This window comes from Aspergillus costaricaensis (genome assembly GCF_003184835.1).
Source record: "Aspergillus costaricaensis CBS 115574 unplaced genomic scaffold BO79scaffold_13, whole genome shotgun sequence".
Classification (NCBI taxonomy): domain Eukaryota; kingdom Fungi; phylum Ascomycota; class Eurotiomycetes; order Eurotiales; family Aspergillaceae; genus Aspergillus; species Aspergillus costaricensis.
This window is the reverse complement of record NW_020291813.1, coordinates 187,535-201,330: the sequence shown is the minus strand read 5'-3', so window position 1 is coordinate 201,330 and position 13,796 is coordinate 187,535. Positions and strand designations below refer to the sequence as shown.

Here is a 13,796-nt window from a genome sequence, read left to right as displayed (position 1 = left end):
TGGAACTAGGCAATTCGTCGGACAAACGTAAGGGACAAACGGTTAGAAGACAGAGTGTAATCTTGTATATCTGATCTAAAAAGGATCACTCGCAGTTTCTATCTAAGCACAAGGGTATCGCTACCATGACATCAAGCCCGAAATGGAGGTATATTCAATCAAACCAACGGATCATGCATGAAGGGGTACGTGCAGAATCTTGAAAAGACCAGTATGCGTTAATCAGATGCGCTTCATCTATTTCATTGGAGGGAAACATCATCTTCAAATCACAGCCCCAGGCCCCCCATCCGTCTCACTTCGTCGGCCTGCCTCTCCAGTGCCCTGCGCATCATCGTGGCATATTCATCTTCCCGCCGACGTAGCTCCCGCCGTTTGTTCCGTCGCTCTTCACGCTCCGCTTCCCCGATAGTTCCATCGAGAGTTATAGCATCATCTTCTTCGTCCGAGTCTGGACCCGTGTCAGGGAGGTTTGAGAAATGGACGCGTCCGATGTGTTCCCCTGTCCAGACAAGTAGTTCATCACCTGTCAAGCTGCCGCCGGTTGGGAGAATCTTTCGAGCAACTTCGCCCTCGCTGCGAGACCGCGATAGGCTACCCCATAATCCGAATGTCTGTTCTTCCTCTTCACCGTTGGTATCAGCGTTGCTTCCCAAATGAGTGGACGTTTCCCCATTGCGCTGTGGGTAGTATCTTCGCTGCGGTTGGTATGAATTAATGTTCAGGCGCCGAACTTCGGAACGTCCATCACGCTCAACCCATTTGATATTTCCGTCTGCATCGGAGTAGACGATACGGGTCCCGTGTGATTCGACTGAGAGCACCTTGGATCTAGCGACACTCTGCCGATTTTGGTATACTGTAGACAGATTGGACGAGCAGCCCGATGGATCGCTCTTGGCGTTGGTGTTGGAGGGAGTGAGATTGTAGAGCTCAAGAGAACCCCGCCCTTTGTAGTCACCGCAGGCCACCAATTTGTGGGACGCGGGAAATTCAGAGTTGGGAGAGACAGGGAATCGCGGCGCCGGAACAGCAGCAAGTCCGCAGAGTTGACCACCAGAATGAATTGTGTTCTGAAGCCGTGGGAAAAAGCGACGGTCATACTGTAAGATGCTTGGAAAACGACCGGCGAGGAAGATCGAGTTCACGTGCGGTGCGGGAGGGTGTAGAAGCGAGAGAGGTCCTGGTTGGAATAAGGGTGCATAGTTGTCACTGTTCTTTGAGAGATCAGGGCTTCGTATCCGGTGCGGGGGTTGTCCGTTCGGTTGTAGCTGCAAAAGTGGTGAATCGGGCGGAGAATAGATCTCAGATTTAGGGACTAGCGAGACGGTCGGCTCCTCACAACGTAGAGTGATAGCCTCCTGCTCCTCCGTCGCTGACATTCTGCCATCGTAGATGTGAAGACTCAAAGTGGTAGCCACCGTCAACGGTACAGAATAATCCGTCTCCTGCGACAAGGCAAAAACGGACCAAGGGAAGCGTTGTTGGGAAATAACAGTGAGACTTTCGAGATCTACCTCGTTTAGAATATTCCCGACAGCCAGGTAGGCCCTCCGACGCATAGAGTCTACGCTCACACATTCTCCGAGATTCACGAATTCCAAGGCTTGCTTTGCTCCAGAGTTGTCTCGTCGGCCAAACCGGTTGGCCATCAATATCCCCGGCGAGCTGACACCAAGAACCTTACCCTTGGTGCTTTGGGATCCAATCGAATGCGAGTGATTGAGATCCCAAATGCAGACACTACCGTCATCAAGGGGCGCAACGACTTTGTTCTGTCGAGCAGTACTCCAGTCTCGGAGCAGTCCCATTCCTTTGACCTCGCGGTATTCCCTTTTCCCACCCTGTGATACCCTGGTGAAGGGTTGCTGCATCCAACTAAGTGAAATGGGGCCATTTCGAGCAATGTACTCCGAGTACCAGTTCACCTCCTCCCCTTCGTAAGACGGGTCCCACGACGCCGCCGCTCTGGATCTTTGCCCATAAGACGGCGTTTGATCCAAGCCGCTTGTTTTACCATCTCTTAGCCCAACAGACGCGCCTGGCTGTATCAGCGATCGAAGCGAAGTTTGGCCTAATGAGCTGAGGGAAGCCGTGGAGTTGGTGAGTAGGCTCTCGGAGGTCTTGTTGGTAGCGGAACGCAAGGCTCCGGAAGCGCTCCATGACTCTTCGAAGCAGTGGAGTCTCCAGAGATTGTTATCCCGGGCCACGGAGAATAGCCGCCTCGAGACGGACTGAAGTTGTACCCGCTCGTGTGGGGTGAGATCTAAGGGTGCGTCAGCTAATGCTAATGAAGGTCTAGCACATGGCATGAAACCGGTGATGTGGGGTAACCTGGACCCTGGAAGAAATGGGGGCAAACATCGTACAGTCAATAATCTCGCAGAGGATCTCTACGGGGAGTTTCTCCATGGGTGAGACTGGGAAAAGAGAACCATTGAGGGCCAACGGGTCTGACTCATTTAGCTTGTGCGACGGAGGGTGTAAGCAAAGGCCATAACTGTTTCTTGGGGATGAAGCTCCATTTTATCCCCCCACAATCCGCAATCTAGACCGTCGTCACGTGGGGGATGCGCAGTCCGACAAGCAACAGTTCAGTCTAGCATCGCCGATCAACTTCACACGTAACTGATAAAAAATTGCTAAGGCATATAGAAAGGCTTATGTGGCTTACGTAGGTTGGTCTAGAAGTTCAATTGAATTATTCTGCCCTGTAACCTAAAAGCTCTTGTTGCATTTGGAATGCCGGATACTACATTCCAGCGCTATCATAGGCGGATTACTAGTCCTATATATAGCAAAGTTACACCGCACGGATTCTTGATGATTCTTGAAATTTCCGGAGGCCTTCCATTCTCTTGACACTCATTCGAGTCAAAACACTAATATCAACTAAGAGCCAGAACCTGATAGGCAGCCAAAACCTTTTCCTTCCCTACCCAATCCTTACCCAACCGTCATAAATGGCATTACTCGTACATTAACCGTCAGACGTGACACCAGGCAATAACAGCAATAATATAGGCGCCTGGTCGAGGTGCATAAGCATGTATCCTGGCTGTATTTCTAGCAGTCAGGCTTGTAGACGGCGTCCTTGCAAAGCACGGCCACCTTCTTGAAGAAACGCCGCCATTCCAGCGGATCGCCCTTCACCTTCATAAACTCAATCTCGAATAGGCCCTCGGAGACACATTCGATCAAGACTTTACCCTGCAAAGTGCACATCCTCCCATCCCGAGTTACGATACGAAGCATTGCGGAAGTGTCCCCTGCGGAAACGGCGGGAACCGCAGGAACCGGAACCCCTAAACGATGCAAAGCCTCGCAGATGAGAGGCACTAGAATCTTAAGCTCCCACGTAGAGAAGAACCGTGTCATGGGACGAGAAGGCACGATATCATGGAATCGCTGCGCTTTCTGCGTCCGACTCAGGGGTACGGACGGATGAGGCGAGAATTGTGACATTGACGGCTCATCCTCTAGATGGTCGAGGGCCGACATGTCGTCGGCAGAGAACGGTCGCCCCAGGGGTTGTGTTGATGAGAACGCATCCGCCACTTGCGGGGTATCCCAGTCGACCAGCATATCAGTCCTCGGCATCTCCGGCTGCGTTGATGAAATCCTTTGTTCAGCATCAATCCCATCACCCAGATCGATATCCATTCGACCCCCACCAAAACTACCCCCATGGGGTTGAGCGAAAGGATCTTGGGAAAAGTCGATATGGAGTGACTCGAACATGGTTGTAGCTAAGTTGATCGGATCCCTTAATGTGCCATTTCGGGATAGGTATTTGTTCGGTCGGGTATACCAGGGATGTCTCCGAACGTCCTCCAGGGAAAAGCGGTTAGAGGGGTCGATGTTCAGCATTCCACGTAGTAGCGAAAGAGTCTCTATAGGCAATTGCTGCCAAAGCTCATCGGATGTGCGTCCATTTGTTGCGAGGTATTCCTGAAATTCGTAACTGGTCTCTGTCGGACTATCCCACGGGGTGTTTCCAGCCAAGAGGACAAACAGGACGATTCCGCAGGACCAGATGTCCACTAGGTCCGGTCGGTAGCCTGCACCTTTCATCATATGTTTGCTACTGCAAGATATCACCTCGGGTGCAATATATGGAGGACTCCCACAGAAAGTTGTAGACAATTTCGTCACGCCCTTGTACTCGAATAACGTGGCTAGCCCAAAGTCTGCGATTTTCAGGTTCCCGTCGGCTGTCAACAGCATATTTTCCGGCTTGATGTCGCGGTGGCCCACGCCCTTCGAATGCATATAACCCACGGCACTTATCAGTTGCGAGAAGTATACATGCGCGATGTCCTCGCCAACACCCTCGTCAGCCTCGATCTTGTCGAACAGATCGCCACCCTCGGCCAGCTCCATCGCGATCCAACGCCAGATGTCATCTTCCCCTGTTTGGAAGAATGAGATTATATTGTTATGATCCCCGATATGCTTGTGGACTGTCGCCTCCATTTGTAGCTGACGCGGGCTGACCTTTCCATGACGGGCGGCGTACTCTTTATGGATGAACTTGACTGCGAAAACGGGATTGTCTGTGTAGGTGGGGACGGCCTTCTTGATGCTGCGCCGTAACTCTTCGTCAGCAGATGCTTGAAATTATAGACATCAGAGCACAGTCGATGAAGTCAATCCTACCAAGCGTAAGCACCCTGACCAATTGTTTTGGAAACGATGCGAAACGGCAAGTCATTTGGCAGCGGGGCCAGCTGAGAGTGGTGCATGTTGACGAAGATTCACGAGAAGAACCAAATATGACAGATCAACTGAGATTCACAGATCTTGTCATTTAGGGGGGGAAAGTCAATATTGAGCCATGATCGTGTGACGAGTGGCGAGTATCAATGCAAGGGCGATCGATGGAAGGAGAACGAAGCTGAAGAGAACGCGCTGGGCGGAACGCGAGAGCCACTTTATCCTCTTTGGGTAATCTGTTGATCGGCTGCCTGGCACAGCCGTTTAGTGGACCCAACATGATGGATGGGGAGGAAGGGGGATAGTATCTCGACAGAGAAATGAAATTAAAGATCAGTAAGACAGGAAAATAGTTGAAGATATTTGACTCGAGTGAGGAATGCGAAGACCAGGAGAGATGCAGCTACGAGCATTATATCGACTCATTGACCGCCTGATCTGCCCTGGACTTAACAGACACACTGGCCACGCTGCTTTTTGCTGGCTCGATCTGGACCCGCAGCAGCCAATAATGAAGTCCAACTGTAGGGAAAAGATCCGGAGTCGCACCGAAACGACACCACAATTACTTTGTATGAACTTGCATCGACACTGGCCAATATTTCACTTAACCGAAAACAAGTTTTAGAAGATTTGTAAGGAAAATGGTACATCATCACTTCTTCTCCTTACAAGAACCTTGAGGTCCCATCACGGGAGAATCACTAGGAAAACTGAGTTTCGCGATGACAAAATGACTAGCGACTCACGATAACTTCCCAAGTGTGACGGATGAAGATGATCTGGACCGGTCATCTGGTGGAGCCCCAAAGAATCAGTTGGCGGCGGCGTTGCCGGGCGGATGGCCGAGTAAACAATGAAAGACCGAACATCCCCTCCATTATTGTCAACCCGACATGAACCCACTTTAATTCTTCCTCCCCCCCCCCCCCTGCTTTCTATCTCTCTAAGATTTTGAGCTTGACTACTTCAGTGATACGGGTAGACAACAATTTTCCATTCCTCCACCTTTCTTGCCTAACGTTCCATCAAGGCTTGTTCTGAGTTCACAGCATCCGGGGATTCATCGGGTGGGTCAATCCGCTTCCCCTCCAGCCAACTGTCCCGCTGCATTCGGAGCCAGCGTCATTCCAGACGAACCCTCTTCTTCTTCCTCTTCCTTTCTCTTCCTACCGATTACGACGGTCCGTTCTACTCTACCTGGCATTCCTCCCATCCCGGAAACTCTCGTCATCGTCTCTTCCTCTTAAACCGACCGTTGCTTCCGCTATACCCCACGATCTCTTTACACTTCTTCATAATGGACTACAGCATGGAAGACACACAGAACTCGGCTCCTGACGCCCACGAGGCGTCCAAGCTCAACTCGTCAGCCCAGAGAACCGACATTCAGAGCGTCACCAAACGGTTCGTACTACGATGCTGAATGCAGCCTCCGTAATCACTCACTTTTCCTCTGGAATCTTGCATACTGATTATCATTCTGTCTCGCCAGCCTCCAAGCCGAGCTGATGCAGCTAATGCTCTCCCCCTCTCCGGGAATCTCGGCCTTCCCTGACGCCGACGGCAACCTCCTCTCCTGGACTGCCACCATCAGCGGACCGGCTGAAACTCCTTACGAAGGACTTACTTTCCGTCTTTCCTTTGCCTTCCCCAACAACTACCCTTACGCTCCCCCGACTGTTTTGTTCAAAACCCCCATCTACCACCCTAATGTCGACTTCTCCGGCCGTATCTGTCTGGACATCCTGAAGGACAAGTGGAGTGCCGTCTACAACGTGCAGAGTGTTCTCCTTAGTCTGCAGAGTCTGCTGGGTGAACCTAACAAGTAAGACGAAACCACATCGCAACGTTTGCGACCGTTCTTGCTAACAGTTCCCTAGCGCGAGCCCTCTCAACGCCCAAGCTGCTGAGCTCTGGGACACCGACCAGGAAGAATACAAGAAACACGTTATGGCCCGGCACCGCGACATCGAAGACATCGAGTAATTGGTTCGTCTATAATCGTCGTCGTCCGTTCAGTTGTTCCCGCAGACATGGGACGGACCGACTTGCATTGCATGAGATCGGGGTCTGTGCGTTTCATTTGGGGGCAACGGTTGCATGGTGCATTCTAATCTTCGTCGTAACGAAGTCATGAGTTCAGCACCGATGATTTTTCAGGAGTTTATGCGTTCGGGGAATTCTCGTTTGGGACCACAATTGGAATGGAAATACAGGAGCCCGCGTGTCCCGGGACAAATACCCTGCTTTGATTTTACATTCGTTCTTATTATTACCTGCACATGATGTTGGGTTCGTTGGTAGCTATTACGTAGGCAATCACTGAACAAAGAGATAGCTTCCATTGTATTTTCGATCAATATAAGTGTTGACATTTTTTATACTAACCTAAGTAGCAGAATACATAGGAGCTACTATCGCCATCGCCAGGGTGAAAAGTAACCCTGCCGACAATATATCCACCATAACCGGGACTATTAAGGCACGACAGGAAAGTCTTTTGCGCTAGAAGAGTGTCCTCCACAAGCAAGCACAGCAAATACTGGAGAGTAAACAAATAAACAACCCATGATCCATTGTTCTATCGCTATTTACTCACCCCAATGTTACTTTCCTAGACAGTACTTATTGTCACGGAGTACACATAGTACTACATAGCTACAACTCCAACCCTCTGCAATAAGTAGTACTAGAAAGATAGCTGCTGCCCTAACTAACATCTCATTGTCTCTTAATCCAATTCATTGAGCTATGCTACAAACTAATCCACAGCCCAGAGACTGTTAAGAGAGTGAAAGCATCAGCACCTTCCTAAAGCAGGTGAAGAGCGGCAACGTCTTCCGGACTTGTCAAGCCCCTCGGAGATCTTCCTCATACATCTACTTTACACGCAAACAGACAGCTAGAGAAAATACCAATTCGACGTTACTCCTTTTATCCTCTTGCTGCAGAAGATCAACTGCCATCCCAAACCGAATAACTGCGAACACAGCTCAATCTGGCACATTGTTGTAACTCTCACTTAGGTAAACATAACGCTAGATCTACTACCCGCAGCACTCTAAATAGCAATCATTCCTGCAATCGCCGCGCTCATAAGTGTGCTGATCGCTCCTGTTATCATTGCACTAACCGCCACGCGAGATACATCTCCTGCCCGTTCGGGAGCCAGCTGTGCCAGAACTCCGATCTGGTTTCCTAGGGAGCCGATGTTCGCGAATCCGCAGAGCGCGTACGTGGCTATTAGTCTTGATCGCGGAGATAGAGATTGGTATTGCGGGTCGGTTTGGAGGGCTGAGTATGCTATGAATTCGTTCTAACGGTTGTATCCCTTGTTAGAGGTAGGTTCTGGGTATTGGAGAATAAGCTTACCATGACAAGCTTCATACCGATTAGTTGTGCTACTTTCAGGAGGTCGTCGTCCCGGGAAACACCCAAAAGGAAGGAAACAGGGTAGCAGATATACCCCATAATGAGTTGGATCGTCAAAGGAGGATCGTTGATATTCAGGTAGCATCCCCACCAGGTGAGAAGACCGTTGGCTAGACCGACCAGAGAAATGATACAAAGTAGGTTGGCGGTGATCATGCCTGCGATTTTGATACCCATCCAGGCGCCATTGGCAAACGCGTGAAGGGCGTTTGCGGCTTGATGCTCTTCGTCTTCCGGGACGGTGACATGGCCTGCTGTGAGGGTTTCTTCTTTTTCGGGCCAGCGTATCTTGGATGCTGCCAAGGAGGCGGGGATGCTCATGACGCAGGAAGATACAAGGGCTTGAGGATTGACGCCCATGCCAATGTATGCGATGAGACCAGAGCCGGCGATGGTGGCAAATCCAGAGGTCATAATTTGATGAATTTCCGCCATGGTCAGGTGCGGTACAAATGGCCTTATAAGCATGGCTGATTCCCCCTGCCCGATGAACGGGGAGGCCGCTGCAACAACCGCTTCTGCCCCGGACACACGCATCGACCAGAAAAAGAATGTCGCAAATTTGCGAACGAACCATTGTAAGATGCCGGCATGATATAGGAGCTGCACAAGAGATACAAAGAACATAATTGCGGGGATAACACTGACGATGAACCATCCTTTGTGTTTCTCAGCCCAGCCTGTCTCGATGAGGAAGTCGACACCTTGCTCTGCGAACCCCAGTAGTTTCTGGGCCAGGGTCGATATGAAGTTAAAGATGTCGTATCCCGCCCGTGTCCGCAGGACGAATAAAGCCACAAGGAATTGAACCAACATGCCGACGATGACGGTATGCCAGACGATATTCTTGCGGTCCCGAGAGAAAATCCATAGGATGAACAAGAAAACGATCAGCCCGAATAGGCTAACTGCTCTGTCGGCTCGCGTGTTTTCTGGTGTATCCGCAGAGACGAAACAACCGATCATAATCACGGCAATTGTCATTATCGCTGCTCCTGGTATACGAAACCTTGGAGGCACATGGCTCACAATACGTGAGACGGTCTGTTTCCAGATCCAGAATACCGGTCTAGTGAGCACAGAGATGGGAAGATAGAGAAAGAGTATACGAAGTGTGATAGCCAGATAGACGAGAAAGGGGATCACCCATCCTAGGTCATCACGGTGAAGGATAAGCCCCGCAACCCACCACCTGGTGATTAGGAATAGGTGAGCTTGCAAATCTATGGGGTTAAAAGTGCAGCAATTAAGCTCACCCTGTGAAAAGTATCAGAATTCCAGCATATGCCACATGCCTGGAGTACCTGGACATGCAACGCCGATATTGTTTCCGAGGAGTGTGGCTTATGTCGGCTTCTTCGATATCATTTTGTTTGCCCTGATGTTCTTCTGTGGGTAGCTTCTTCATGTCTGGGGCACTGATATCATCGCCACGGGGGATTTCTGAGTTACCTGCATGAACACCTGCAGTCTCATTCGAATCGCTGCAAGCCTGTGACATGATCGTGGTCTTCTGGCTAATCGCCAGGGCTTTTTCATCTGCCGTCATCTCTGGGGTACTAACTTCTCGGGGAGGAGACGGTGAATTAGTCACGGATCCAAGGGATAAGAGACTGTCCCATGGTGCATCTGCAGCTTCTCCTAAGATATTTGCGGGGGGGGATGGCACGCGAACCGAAGGTGTCTTATGGTAGGCTTACGGTGAGACACGTCTAATCAAGAAATGATGAGAACTAAGCAGCCTATGTTGCTCCGGCCATGATCAAGCCTCGAGGTTGTACAACGTGGGTCAAAAAGCTCAATCGACGGGCAAGACGCATTATGCCAGGGATGGAGTCGCGGCCACTCCGGCGGTCTACCCTTTATACTTTCTCGTCTTTGTGTCACCTGGGGCCTTTACTGCTTGCTGTCACTGGCCGTGTATCCAGGGACGAGCATCTTTGCGGGGTGTCCTCTTTCATCCAGGAAAGGGTGCGGAGTAGTGTAAGTTTATTGATGACGACTGAGCAAACTGTTCTATCTTGCCTTCCGACCATTAGCCTAATCCTAACTCTTTGCGCTGAAGGGGCTAGCTAATATGCTTCTTGATGACATCTCTATGACCAGTCACATGGCTCACTATTGCATCGACTTGCAATGCTTTCCATGTTGAGTTTATGGGCATTCAGTTGTAGCTCGAATACAGTCGGTCTGATTGGCTGGAAAAGGTGTGGTCTGCGCCGTATCTTGGTTCTACTAGTATGCATGCTGCATCAGAACAATAATCCTGCAAATCCTGTGGACACTATTGCCTTACCACTATAATTTTGCCTTGTCTTTTTCGATGTTTGCTTTTTGCTTAGAATTTCACTTGGTCCCGGTGACGAATGTTGTTACTAACTCTTAATTTTTAAAGCAGTGGCGGAAAGACACAGGCTTCCTACTTTTAACCTCCTCAAGACTTTTTTAGTATCGAAGAGTGCGAAATGTTTCCCGGTGGGGTGCCACATGGCAGAAAACCTTTCGCAATTGCTATGGATGTCCCATACGTTTAGCCATGACTCCTAGTCATCCACCTGGCTGGCTACCATTGATCAAAACTCGGAGAAATGTGACGTTGCAGCCAACAATTTCATCACAGAACCATATAAAAGATCAGTACGCTTGACTAGGACCTGACAATGCTATGAGAAGCACTTGGAGAGAATAAAACAAGAGATCCAAGCACTTGATTATTCGGTCTCCAGAAAGCAGTGGGAATAAGCCAAAATATTGTGTTTCCCGTTCATCTTGTCTGATTTCTGGACTCTCGAATCATCGATCTGCGAATTATATGTTCATGGCTAACAGTTTTGCTAGCGGTTTTGAACACTGTATGCAGGAATAGATGATGCATGGCCTGCGAGTGCTTAGAACTCGTGGTATCCTTGGCGTCTGAACGCCCTGATCGTGGGCAAAAGGATTATATGTATGGTACTTATGGACACCTTCTCTTTCGCGAAACAGTAGTTGACTCCATTTGCTTCTATTTAATATATCAATTTTTGGTGATTTTAGTTCCTACGACCTCTGCGGCAGTTATATATATTCATCCCCGACGCTAGTAGATGATACTGGAGAAAAGAGGGAGACTGGGACATCACTCGACAGCAGAACGGACGCTACACTGGAACAGAGCCCAGAGCTCACATGGCGTGTTTCCTGCAAGTTGCACTTTGTCTGAATGGCTTATTCCCGCATGCGGTCTGCGACACTTGAAACGTTACATTGAGGGAAACGGCAAGCGGGTAGGAGCAAGGAAAGTCGTTGTACAGTGAGACGGGGATGTACAACCTGACTGCAAGACATGAATGCTACTAGATATATATTGCCGTTGACCACCACAGTACCAGGGTGTATATGTACTACATTCAATGGATCCTGGGGATTATTGGAACGTGATCAGTGTGGGATACACAAAGCAGAAACCCCAAAAAGATCGACCGGCCGGTGCAGTGGACGCAACCGGTACACATCAGCGACCGCATCGGTACACCCTTTTAACGACCATTCAATTACAGCAGAACAGTTTTGACTTGACTGGGTCAAAAATTAACGACGCGACAGACTGCTTGTGTGCATGCAAGAAGGAAGACAAAAAAGGTCGTGCCCGGGATCGAACCGGGATTGCTGGAATCAGAATCCAGAGTGATAACCATTACACTACACAACCTGTTGTTGTGATAAACGGGTCACTTTCTAGTCTTACAAGCTAAAAAATTCAGAAAATCAAGAAACCAAGGTCGTGATATGACCTCATTGTTTTCGCCAGCTCAAGGTACCTGAATCGACTCTACCCCGCTAATCTGTTTCACACATGCTACAATATGCATAGTTCGCACAACATGGAGCCGCAGTCGAATGAGGAGTGGCAAATTGAGGAGGGCATCCCCCAAGTTGAAGATCCATTTATCCAGCAATATCTGCGGGGTCGGAGTTCGCTTATTCTGGAAGAACAAAAGCAGCGGCATGGTGGGTAGTATCGTGCTCAACATATTTACTTGGACTTGGCTAATCAACGATACTAGATAGCAACCTTACTAAGGCTTTACCGCCAACAGCTGCTAGAGCTTGCAATATTGTCGCCAGAATCCGCGACCGGGAGCTACATCAGCTTTCTTCTTTGTCGGGTTTAGATGATGCTCGCTTTCCCGAGGCCAAGTCCCTGGATTGGGATAGGGTGCAGAAGACAAAGCTGTGGAGAATCATCAAGGCGATGCCTAAAGGATCTCTGTTGCATGCTCCGTTACATGCTATGATCAATGCGGACTTTCTGATCGATGTGGCCTTCGCTACCCCGGGGATGTGTGTCTTTGCGACGCAGCCTTTGCTATCCCAGGATGACTTGGATGAGAAGCTATTCGCCTTTCAATACTCGTTGGCGGCGTCAAAAGACTTGGAAGACAGACCTTCTGTGTGGTCGTCTGCGTACGAGTCCTCAAGTCCTATCCCACTGAGAAAGGCTGCCTCTTCTTTTCCGTATGGGGGAGAGGCTGGGTTTCGTGACTGGCTGCGGAGCCAATGTATCCCTCAAGCGGGGCGTGCGAATTATCATAGCCGTGCGATGCCGATTGTGAATTCTCTGCTCAGCTATGAGCCTATCTTGCGGGCATGCTTGCGACATGTATTTGCTCGGCTTCAGAACGATGGGATCAAATACGCGGAGTTCAGGACGACTTTTACTTTCCCATATCGCAAGGAAGGGAAGGATATCCCCGAAGAAGGCCGTGGCGATTGGTGCCACGTGTTACAGGAAGAGCTTGCACGTTTCCAAGGGACGCAGGAAGGGCAAGGGTTTTACGGAGCGCGGATTATATGGGCCTGTCCCCGCTCATTGTCGAAGCGAGACATTGTCGAGAACATGAAAGATTGCATCCTGGCAAAGTATGATTATCCCGATACGATTTGCGGATTTGACATGATAGTGGATAAGGATGATCAGCACTCGCTCACTGATTTGGTTCCCATACTATTTTGGTTTCGCAAAGAGTGTTCTGCAGAGGGCTTGGATATCTCTTTCTGCTTCCACGCTGGCGAATCCCTGAGAAATGGGGGAGACCAAGGTTTGTTCGATGCTATCTTGTTGGGTGCGCGTAGGATATGCCAAGGGCTCTCGCTCAGCCAACATCCATTACTGATCGAGCTAATTAAGGAGAAAAAAATCCTGATTGAGTGCAGCCCGCTCTCAGATGAGATCCTTGGACTCACCGACAGTATTCAAACGCATCCTCTACCTGTCCTATTAGCCCGTGGTGTTCCTGTATCTCTTGGTATTAATGCGCCGGGCCTGCTCGGCGAACCAAACGACCTGACCCGACAGTTCTGGCAAGCGGTTCAAGGGATTGACAGCATGGGTCTTACGGGCCTTGCAATGATGGTGGAGAACTCCATCCGGTGGAGCTGTTACCAAGACCAGCCATCGGCGGAGTGGCTGTCCGATCTTCGGGAAGGGATCTTGGGGGAGGGGACGAAGGCTAGCCGTTTGCAGGAATGGTATGCAGAGTTTGAGAAATTTTGCCAGTGGGTTACAGAGGAATTTGCGGAGGCGGAAGGTGAAGAGCAGGACTGAATTATTTCACATTCCACCCATAGTGTATCCGTCAACAGCCATTCCCCAAAGTTGCATT

General features: G+C 49.8%; 5 protein-coding genes and 1 non-coding gene across 6 annotated transcripts; 2 read left to right on the top strand and 4 right to left on the bottom strand.

Annotated features, from left to right (window-relative positions):
- Window positions 1-54: 54 nt before the first annotated feature.
- BO79DRAFT_193542 (uncharacterized protein) lies at window positions 55-2,477 on the bottom strand. The gene is made up of 2 exons (XM_025680984.1): window positions 2,370-2,477; window positions 55-2,266 (listed from the first exon to the last, which is right to left on the bottom strand). Exons 1-2 carry the CDS (start codon window positions 2,410-2,412, stop codon window positions 270-272), a joined length of 2,040 nt encoding a protein of 679 aa, XP_025540311.1. The 5' UTR covers window positions 2,413-2,477; the 3' UTR covers window positions 55-269.
- A 368-nt stretch (window positions 2,478-2,845) lies between these two features.
- Window positions 2,846-4,860, bottom strand: BO79DRAFT_237210 (putative serine/threonine protein kinase). Its single transcript, XM_025684667.1, has 2 exons — window positions 4,660-4,860; window positions 2,846-4,585 (listed from the first exon to the last, which is right to left on the bottom strand). The coding sequence occupies exons 1-2, from the start codon at window positions 4,743-4,745 to the stop codon at window positions 3,067-3,069; spliced, it is 1,605 nt and encodes a 534-aa protein (XP_025540310.1). The 5' UTR covers window positions 4,746-4,860; the 3' UTR covers window positions 2,846-3,066.
- An 815-nt stretch (window positions 4,861-5,675) lies between these two features.
- On the top strand, window positions 5,676-7,053 carry BO79DRAFT_237209 (putative ubiquitin conjugating enzyme (UbcK)). Its single transcript, XM_025684666.1, has 3 exons — window positions 5,676-6,123; window positions 6,212-6,544; window positions 6,600-7,053. The coding sequence occupies exons 1-3, from the start codon at window positions 6,017-6,019 to the stop codon at window positions 6,703-6,705; spliced, it is 546 nt and encodes a 181-aa protein (XP_025540309.1). The 5' UTR covers window positions 5,676-6,016; the 3' UTR covers window positions 6,706-7,053.
- A 727-nt stretch (window positions 7,054-7,780) lies between these two features.
- Window positions 7,781-9,700, bottom strand: BO79DRAFT_227682 (NupC/NupG family nucleoside CNT transporter; the record flags this gene model as incomplete). The annotated part of the gene is made up of 3 exons (XM_025683897.1): window positions 7,781-8,035; window positions 8,092-9,343; window positions 9,408-9,700. 3 exons carry the CDS (start codon window positions 9,698-9,700, stop codon window positions 7,781-7,783), a joined length of 1,800 nt encoding a protein of 599 aa, XP_025540308.1.
- Window positions 9,701-11,770: 2,070 nt separating this feature from the next.
- Window positions 11,771-11,842, bottom strand: BO79DRAFT_t112. The gene has a single exon. It is a non-coding gene; the product is annotated as a tRNA-Gln (tRNA).
- A 172-nt stretch (window positions 11,843-12,014) lies between these two features.
- BO79DRAFT_171793 (putative CECR1 family adenosine deaminase) lies at window positions 12,015-13,755 on the top strand (the record flags this gene model as incomplete). The annotated part of the gene is made up of 2 exons (XM_025679605.1): window positions 12,015-12,141; window positions 12,198-13,755. 2 exons carry the CDS (start codon window positions 12,015-12,017, stop codon window positions 13,736-13,738), a joined length of 1,668 nt encoding a protein of 555 aa, XP_025540307.1. The 3' UTR covers window positions 13,739-13,755.
- Between the last annotated feature and the right edge of the window lie 41 nt (window positions 13,756-13,796).

Excerpts from the sequence above, each read along its gene's own strand:
- BO79DRAFT_193542 (XM_025680984.1), bottom strand. The coding sequence starts at position 2,412 with ATGGAGAAACTCCCCGTAGAGATCCTCTGCGAGATTATTGACT. Across the intron at positions 2,267-2,369 it reads CCTCTGCGAGATTATTGACT|ATCTCACCCCACACGAGCGG; the intron begins GTACGATGTTTG and ends ACGCACCCTTAG.
- BO79DRAFT_237210 (XM_025684667.1), bottom strand. The coding sequence starts at position 4,745 with ATGCACCACTCTCAGCTGGCCCCGCTGCCAAATGACTTGCCGTTTCGC. Across the intron at positions 4,586-4,659 it reads GGTCAGGGTGCTTACGCTTG|CATCAAGAAGGCCGTCCCCA; the intron begins GTAGGATTGACT and ends GTTACGGCGCAG.
- BO79DRAFT_237209 (XM_025684666.1), top strand. The coding sequence starts at position 6,017 with ATGGACTACAGCATGGAAGACACACAGAACTCGGCTCCTGACGCCCAC. Across the intron at positions 6,124-6,211 it reads ATTCAGAGCGTCACCAAACG|CCTCCAAGCCGAGCTGATGC; the intron begins GTTCGTACTACG and ends CTGTCTCGCCAG. Across the intron at positions 6,545-6,599 it reads CTGCTGGGTGAACCTAACAA|CGCGAGCCCTCTCAACGCCC; the intron begins GTAAGACGAAAC and ends ACAGTTCCCTAG.